Here is an 8,941-nt window from a genome sequence, read left to right as displayed (position 1 = left end):
GGAGGAGGAGGAGGAGGAGGAGGGTGCATCATTCGAAGGGAAAGTCTTGCTATCGTCGTTTTCAGGCTTCAGACTGACGTGGTCGCCGAGACGGGGAGTGGGTTTATCGGAGTCCATGGCTTCTTTGGTCTTTGGGTTGGATAGCGTGCCGCGGACGGAGGAGGAGTGGGATGTGTCGACCATTGTTGCTGACCAGGGTAGTTTTTTGTTGTCCAGGATGTATGATGTATGGTATGAAATCACAATGATGGTTGACCGCGGAGTAAGAAATCTGGGGAAAAAGGGCTGGTTATGACATCTAGATCTTACCTGTACCTCGGCAGCTACGCAGCTACATCATTGAGAGATAGTGCGTGCTTTGGTGGTGGGAATGCTTGATGGAGTGTCTAGCGCGTGGGCATGACGTCTTGCATTGTGAGGCGCGTTGTCACATGAAGATCTTGGTGATGATTTTGCGCGTTTTGGATTCCTTCAAAATATTGATCGATTCGAAGACTGTTTGGGCCCATTAATTGCAGGCCTTGGAGTTGAGTTTCTGAAGTGTTGACGCCTATTGTGGTCATGAACGAATGAGGTTGTGCTGATGGCTTACAGAGCGGCGGAGCTTCAAGCTCCCCACAACCCGTCCTGCCGTTACACCTCGGCATCTTTGCTACCCCAGAGTCTCGCGAGCTCCGCAGTTATGTCCTCAATGAACGCGAAGGCAGCACACGGATTTCACACTGCAAACGCTATCAATGCACCATCATGGACGCGAAATATTCCCACCTATTGTCTGTTCCCTGGGCCGCTGCCTTGATTAACGACCCCAACTGGACGCCGATGGAGACCAGCTCGCGGTCAGTAAAGCCATCAGGAGAAGACTCCTTCTTCGCAGGGACGCTTGGCACTGATCGCACAATAACAACGCTTCTTACGTTTCGTCCGAAAATTGAGGAAACAGGCGACATCGCGTACAAAGAGATCAGAACCATCGTGGAGCTAGGCGATGGGCTACAAGGCTACCCCCGGATCGCACACGGCGGCTTCCAGGCAACATTGCTTGACGAGATGTCAGGCGTCTTAATCGGGACGGTCATGGAGAAGAAGGCGCAAAGGGCAAGCAAGGACGGTCGCCGCGCGCCTGTCGCAAGCTACGTTACTGCCTGTTCGTCTATACCATGCATCAACACCGAAACACCAGCTGAGCACAAGCAGATCTAAACACTACTTACAAGAAGCCGGCACCAACCCTGCAGAAGCTTCTCTGCACAGCCAAGATCGAACGAATAGAAGACGGTGGTCGCAAACTATACGCTCGCGCGACTCTCGAAGACGGCAACGGTACGATATACACCATCGCCGACGGCATGTTCATCAGACTTTCGACCAAGCTATGATATCTCTAGATGATCATGCGCTCTGCGCGGGGATAGGCAGTGACCCCACAGTACTACTATGTGCCACGGAATATGCTAGAGGCACCCGTCGAAATGTCTGGGCATCTGCATACCAACCTCGACAGTACATGGGCCACCACAGCGCGTACTACGCTTGTACATGAATACAATATCTCATCTGCAAAGTCGCACCGCTCGCGTGGCCATCTGTCATATTCGCTGCTTGTCGGGAGTTTGGTCGCACGGCATCGCGCAACACGACTGCCGCGACCCTGCGCAAAGTCCGAGAGACGGCGAGCTGTCGCGCTCCTCAACGCGCATCTCAACCCCTTTTGCAATACTGAATGCTGGTACACTACGATTCCAGCCTACGAATTTCAAGGTTTCGTTCAAGATACCCTCTTAGGCAGGCGTGTAAAGAATCGCTTGAGCTATTCACCTGCTCCACCACGAATGGGCTGTCCGACTTTGACCGAAGTTACAAGCGTACATTCGCTTGACCTCCTGTATTGCACATTCTATTACTTTTCCATCGACTTGATGCTCAGATTTTGCCATGTGCGAAGCTACTGGGTCGGCGCCTGCTCTTAGTGGCAGATAGCCCGAAAGTGTAAGTCGAGTCTAGCCACATGACTGGTCATAGCCAGATTCTTTTAATCTATCTACCCTGACCCACATGATCTACCCTGTGCATGACCGTCGCCTAGGCCCGGCTCCTGTGCATCTGGGGTATTCGACGAGGCGCTTGCCATGTTGCAATCTCAAAGCATACACCTAGGAAATTGTCTCCAAACATGGCGTTCGGCCGACCTCTAACCAGCAACAGCTCCACGATGCCCAGACCTAGGCATGTCCGAGTCTGCAAACGACACTACACTCCGTGGCCAACGTTCACGCGCCTGACTTCCCCGCCGTCATTTGCGATCTTTCACTGGCGCCGTTTCAAAACAAGTCTGTTCCAATCAGGCAGGTCAAAAAGAAAGGTGTCGGGCTTGCCTTCACGTTGCTTGTCTCGCGGAAGCCTCACAAGACTCTCTGCATTCACCGCATCACAACTATGGGTGTGAAGTGAGTGCTCTGACGTCTAAGAGACTAACACATGAGCACGCGCGCTTGAGGCTTATGCTGCAGGGCAAGATCATAGGGCAGACTCATGCAGTGCGACGCATGGCATTTCTACCCAAGACTACCCCACATTTAGGCTTCGTGGCGAACTACTGTTGACGGCGCAAATCTGGGGTCTTTAAGATTCATGACCGCGGAGCCAATTGCCGGCTTCAACGCTCTGGTCTTGGCACTAGCGTCCGTCACATGCTTCCAAGGTTTGGTCGGTGTTTGCACAGTCACTGGACAGCGCTTCACGGAAATAATATGCGTAGGGCCGTCCCGGTGACCAACGCTGTATCGAGGTTAGTTGCATATCCCCTGAGTCTTCTCACAACTTCTGCTCGTAGCTCACCCACAGCATGTGTTGGGCAGCATGTTAGGTTATCATCATCATCTGCAGCTATTCATGTTCAGATAGCCACTGCAACTTGCGGACGTAAAGCATATCACACTGCTCACGAGAATGGAACAGGCTGTTCTACTTACCAAACAACACAAAACACCCTTCGGAGATGTGGCTTGAAAAGGAAGGGCGCGTACCTACACCCTCCCTTTCCCCAGACTATGTTACTCAAGCTAAGACATCTCGAAGCCGGGACCGAAGTAAGCTATGTAACCCTTCAAACGGCAACGGGGGTAGCCGCCTAGTGAGTTAGTCTTCGACAAGGCCTTATGACCTCCTAAGTGGTAGACGGTGAGTATCTCATCACCGGATGTTGCTAGCTAGCCAGTCGGCACGCTTCATGGGGAGCAGATCTCCAAATGATCGCGTGGGTGTATGGTTCTTTCTCCTATCACGCACTGCCACGACGTGTAGCAGTGAACAAACGGGGAGATTAAATAGGCATCATGTCTCCCTCTGAGACTTCTTCTCGCTACTACAGTCTACACTCCTTTGTACTCCTCCTCTTTGTGTTCTCACTGAACATACCATTATCTATTGGCATATACTCACGGCTATGCATTTGTCCTTCTTGCTCACCTGCCTCAGTGCAGTCGGCATCCAGGGTGCTGCTATCGGTAAGCGAAGACCGTTTCCCTTGAATAGTTTCGTTACTGATACACTATAGCACGCTTCCCCAGACAGATAGTAGTGAATGATACCGAGCCTACCTCGAACATCAGCAGCATCCAGGGAGTTGCTGCTATCACGGATGGCTACTGGCTGAACGACCTCTCCGGCAATGGAAGAGCCGCCTTCAATGCCAACGGCGCATACAAGGTCTTCCGCAATGTCAAGGAGTACGGAGCAAAGGGTAAGCTACTTTGCTTTTTGGGTTTCAGCTCAGATCTAACATCTTCATAGGTGACGGTGTCACCGATGATTCCGACGCAATCAACCGTGCCATTGCCGACGGCAACCGTTGCGGTCCCGGCGTGTGCGACTCGGCCACTGATTCCCCGGCCGTTGTTTACATCCCCTCCGGAACGTACCTCATTGGCAAACCCATCATCTTCTACTACATGACTCAGCTCATCGGCAACCCCCGAGGTCTTCCTGTTCTGAAGGCTGCTCCTACTCTCCAGGCCATTGCTCTCATCGATGCCAGTCCTTACCAGAACAACGGTGCACCCGGCTGGACATCAACCAACATCTTCCTGCGGCAAATCCGCAACTTGATCATCGATGGCACAGCTGTTGCACCAACCAGCGGCTTCCAGGGTATCCACTGGCCCGCTTCGCAAGCCACAACCATCCAGAATGTCAAGATCCGCATGACACAGGCATCGAACTCAGTCCACGCCGGTATCTTCGTCGAGAACGGATCTGGTGGCCATATGGCTGACCTCGACATCGAGGGTGGCTTGTACGGCATGAACATTGGAAACCAGCAGTTCACCATGCGCAACGTCAAGATCTCCAAGGCCGTTACTGGTATCTCGCAGATCTGGGATTGGGGCTGGTTGTACGCTGGTCTTACTATTAGTGACTGCGGCACTGCTTTCTCCATGAGCAATGGTGGCTCGGCTAATAAGCTTGAAGTTGGCTCTGTTGTTATCATCGACTCTGAGATCACCAACTGCCAGAAGTTTGTCGATATGGCATGGACTCGTAACAGCGTTCCTACTGGTGCCGGACAACTCATGTTGGAGAACATCAAGCTCAACAATGTACCCAACGCTGTTGTTGGTAACGGAGCCACTGTTCTTCAGGGTGGTACCTTCACTATCCAAGCTTGGGGTCAGGGAAACAAGTACGCTCCCAATGCCAACGGCCCGGAGAAGTTCCAAGGAACCTTCACCCCTGTTGCTCGTCCAGGAGGCCTTTTGGACGGCAACAAGTACTACGCCAAGTCGAAGCCACAATACGAGAACCTCAACTCTGGCGACTTCATCAGTGCTCGCGGCAGTGGAGCCACAGGTGACGGTCGCACCGACGACACCCAGGCTGTTCAGAATGCCATCAACAGGGCAGTTTCTTCAAACAAGGTACGTTCCCTTAATCTTGTCATCTCCTATCGCCAGACTAATCACATCCCAACAGGTCCTCTTCTTCGAGCACGGTGTCTACAGAGTAACCAACACAATCTACGTCCCCCCCGGCTCCCGCATGGTCGGCGAGACCTTCCCCTCAATCATGGGCTCCGGCTCCATCTTCTCCAACAAAGACTCCCCCGTCCCCATCATGCAGATCGGCAAGCCCGGCGAAAGCGGCCGCATCGAATGGTCCGACATGATCGTTCAAACCCAAGGCGCCACCCCCGGCGCCATCGTAATCCAATACAACCTCAACACCTCCCGCGGCTCCGGCCTCTGGGACGTGCACACACGCATCGGCGGCGCCAAAGGCACAAACCTGCAAGTCGCGCAGTGCCCGTCCACCGTCGGCAGCGTAAAACCCGAGTGCATGGCCGCCCACACAAACGTACACGTAACCAAGGGCGCCAACGGCGCATACTTCGAGAACAACTGGTTCTGGACAGCCGACCACGACATGGACGATGCGCGCAGCACGCAAATCACCATCTTGACCGGCCGCGGCCTGCACGTCGAAGCATCGAACGTCTGGCTCTGGGCCAACGGCGTCGAACACCACGCAAACTACCAGTACCAATTCAACGGCGCATCCAACATCTTCGCCGGCTTCATCCAAACAGAAACACCATACTACATGCCCACGCCCGACGCTTCCAACCAGCCCTACGGCACATCCTCTGCCTACTCCGACCCCGTGTATCCATCTGGCGCCTCCGCCTACGGCCTGCGCGTGCTAAACTCCAAGAACGTGCTTGTGTACGGTGGGGGTTTGTATTCCTTCTTCCGCAATTACAGCACTAGTTGTTCGAGCGCGGATGCGAGTGGCGGGGCGCGGATATGCCAGAATAGGATTTTTAGTATTGAGGGGGACAGCAGTGTGCAGGCTTTTGCGCTTAGTGAGGTGGGCAGCGAGTGGATGGTTACGGTGGATGGGGTGGATAAGGCGAGTTGGAGGGATAATTTGAGTGTTTATTCGAATACTATTGGGTGGCTTGGGTATAGGGTTTAGGGTTGAAGAGGAAAGTTGGTAAGGGGGTTTGGGGTTGAAAGGAAGAGGATTGTATATATGGGATGGAGGGCGGTGTTTGGTGTTTTGGGTTGGGGGATGGATTGGTTGGTTGGCTACGGTCGCTATCTTTCTGTCCGGATGGGATGGAATGGAGTCTTGGGTTGTATACTTCTGTTGTTGTATATTCTTTCTTACTGAATGCAAAGGATCAAAACTTATCGGTTCTTCGTCTCTCTCTCTACTCACTAATGGTCTATGTGGTACCCCACCCCTAGTAGTCGTCTTTCTGCGAATTGGAATCTGTGTTCCGAACCTCACTCGCTTCGTTCAGCTGATCAATATCGACATCACCTGCGCGTTAGGGTTAACCTTTCACACGTGCGACATCGGCGACCACTGCATGTATTGTACAACGGGGTAGTCAGGGGATTGCTTGTATATGCAGTGCTTGTAAACATTGGTATGTAAAAGACACCAGGTAATTCACAAGTAACCGAAGTTTACATTGCATCCGTACTAACCCTCATGCGAGGCTAGCACACACAACCTCCAACCGACCCATTCGGACCGCCACCATACAAAGTGAAATGTGGAGTCAATCCATCGACACTCAAACACGTAATTACTCCCTATCAATGAGCAGCAATACCGAAAGTCGTCACCACCCAATGCATGTACATGTCTTTATGCAAGCAGCTTTTTTGGATAAGAATTAAGGAATGGATAAGAAAAATAGGAAACGGAATATGGGTAGACATATCCAGACGCGGTGATGAGGATGTGGGAATCGAAAAATATGGATCTCATGTCCGGAGCGGGACTCGCTGAACGCCATACCCAAACGCAAAGACACAACAGAATAAATGAAGTCGCGTGACACAACAAGAGTTTGCGTCGGACAGGGGGAGTATGATCATCACTGCATGCGTTTTCGCTTACGCACGTCATCTGCCTCATCCTCCTCACTGCGCTCCGCTGTCTCCGCGGGATTGAGGAGCGAGTGGACATTGGACGCCATACTAGATCGTCGAGTGGGTGGTCCAGTGTCGAGGCCTTTGAAAGGGTATCTAGCTCCTGGTAATGTCCAGCCAGCATCTGGATTTAATGTCGACGGCATATTTTCATTTGGCGGTGGAGGAGAGCCGTGTCTTGACTGTGCTTGCCGTGGACCGCGGGGTAATTGATACGATTCCAATGCATCACGGAGCTGCTGGTCACCACCTCCGATAGGTGGATGGCGCGGTGACGAGGGCCATTGTGTGGAGTTGTAACCAGAAGCGTAGGGCGAATTGACAGCAGGGTTGGGTGGCTGCGGTTGCCAACCGTGTAAGCGGATATCTGCCGAGGTGTGCCGCCTATATAGATTATACGGAGGGGACAAAGTGCTTGGCAAGTTGCTCCCCAGATTTGCACCTCCCGGCTGCTGGACTTGTGGAGGAGGAGGTGGGGGTGGCTGATGGGAAACTGGGGTTCTGGCTGAAGATGGAGAGTAATTACCCGTGCCTATTGAACCGTAACGTCGCGGAGAAATTGCAAGATGGGCCGGGATCGGAGCCTTGTATGGAGCTTGCCGTGAAACATTCGCCAAGGATCCTCTCCGCGACTCTGTTAGATTGTCTTGTGGCATTTGCCGGGGTGAAAGGGGTGGGCCGTTGCTGCTGTCTACTTGCATGAAGTAGGATTGGCGTGCGGAGAGAGGCGCATCTTCTGGTGGCTCCAATGCTCGGAGCATGTCTGTTTGTCGAGCAATTTCACGCTGCATCATAGCGACTGGAAAAGTCAGTGTGTGTCGCGCAGACAAGGTTTGAGCATTGACGCGTACCATCCCTATGGATAGGGTTTTCCGGGTCCGGCACCATTTGCATGATGAGGTTTGCAAGGTCCTGATTCCACTGTATAATCTATTAGCTGTTGTATATTGAAGTCTAGACAATCGGCTTACTTGGTGGCATTTCATCATGCCCTCAGCTAGCACCGAACTCCTTTGAGTGAGGTATGCGCATGTGTCTTCTGATCGCTGCATGCGCGCATGCATGTCATGGAGGTTGTATTCGAGACTCTGGAGACGTGACTCGACAGGGTCCGGCATTGGGTCGACCGCCTGCCCAGCTGGTGGGCCAAGGGGCATTTTGGGCGCGGGGAAGGACTCGCGATGGACGAGGGCATGTCTAGAAGCACGTCGCTTGATTTCGCGCAGACCGACCAGATCGCCTCGCTTGAAGTTTCCGTTGCCGTGCTTGAACTCCCAAAGCGGAGTGTCTGGCGATCCAGTGTGGAAAACGTCGCTCACTGCAGCGGTACAGTCAGCATGGGATTATGGCATGGCGGAAAGAAATTGGACACGTACCCTTGTGGAAGCCGTACATGTTCAGCTGGCGCACAAATGAGGAAATGTTGGTGTGCTTGAAGTAGGACCTGGGATTTGTTAGCCAGAGAGCCTGGAGCGGCTGTGGCTTTAGGTGTACGTACGAAAGGACTTTGGAGAACTCGCTAGAGGGAGACATGACGAAGCTCTCGTTAGTGCTCGCCCAGGAGATGAGGTGCTGGATGCTCTGGTCTTCGAGCATGCTGTGTCGTGTTAGTGTCGCATCGCGTGCGTACTGTTGCGGCACACGTACTTGTATAGCTTGTGTATGAAGGCCGTCTGGACGACCTTGGGCTGTTGTGCAGCTGCGGCAGCGCCCACTGCAGGCGCCGTGTTGCCATTGGGCGGCGAAGTGTTTTCCGAATCGCCGTTTCCTTCTCTTTGCGACGGCAGCTGGAACGAGACCGATTGGGTGCGCTCGTTGGGCGGGCCCATGGTTGACGACGAGGGCGTGATGTCCATGGGGTCCCGGGACGCCGCAAGCCTCGGGCTGGACGAGGGCAGGATGGGAATCGACTTGTGCAGGTTGGGATGGTGAGGGTCGCCCGAAAAGGGACTGCGGCGGGCCTCTGCGACAGAAGCCATGTGGGCGATGTGGAGAGC

At 53.3% G+C, this 8,941-nt stretch overlaps 3 protein-coding genes across 3 annotated transcripts; 2 read left to right on the top strand and 1 right to left on the bottom strand.

The window, feature by feature from the left end:
- Positions 1 to 822: 822 nt before the first annotated feature.
- J4E88_010910 (uncharacterized protein) lies at positions 823 to 1,379 on the top strand (the record flags this gene model as incomplete). The annotated part of the gene is made up of 2 exons (XM_049404500.1): positions 823 to 1,147; positions 1,198 to 1,379. 2 exons carry the CDS (start codon positions 823 to 825, stop codon positions 1,377 to 1,379), a joined length of 507 nt encoding a protein of 168 aa, XP_049249780.1.
- A 2,066-nt stretch (positions 1,380 to 3,445) lies between these two features.
- Positions 3,446 to 5,973, top strand: EXG1 (exo-1,3-beta-glucanase; the record flags this gene model as incomplete). The annotated part of the gene is made up of 4 exons (XM_049404499.1): positions 3,446 to 3,506; positions 3,557 to 3,742; positions 3,793 to 4,916; positions 4,972 to 5,973. The coding sequence occupies 4 exons, from the start codon at positions 3,446 to 3,448 to the stop codon at positions 5,971 to 5,973; spliced, it is 2,373 nt and encodes a 790-aa protein (XP_049249779.1).
- Positions 5,974 to 6,889: 916 nt separating this feature from the next.
- On the bottom strand, positions 6,890 to 8,923 carry J4E88_010908 (uncharacterized protein; the record flags this gene model as incomplete). The annotated part of the gene is made up of 7 exons (XM_049404498.1): positions 6,890 to 7,311; positions 7,471 to 7,743; positions 7,796 to 7,865; positions 7,916 to 8,262; positions 8,321 to 8,388; positions 8,443 to 8,541; positions 8,592 to 8,923. The coding sequence occupies 7 exons, from the start codon at positions 8,921 to 8,923 to the stop codon at positions 6,890 to 6,892; spliced, it is 1,611 nt and encodes a 536-aa protein (XP_049249778.1).
- Between the last annotated feature and the right edge of the window lie 18 nt (positions 8,924 to 8,941).

This window comes from Alternaria novae-zelandiae, assembly GCF_023758075.1.
Source record: "Alternaria novae-zelandiae strain BMP 2774 chromosome Unknown scaffold_43, whole genome shotgun sequence".
In the NCBI taxonomy this organism is placed as follows: Eukaryota; Fungi; Ascomycota; class Dothideomycetes; order Pleosporales; family Pleosporaceae; genus Alternaria; species Alternaria novae-zelandiae.
The sequence above is the reverse complement of the archived record's forward strand: the minus strand, read 5'-3'. Positions and strand labels throughout refer to the sequence as shown.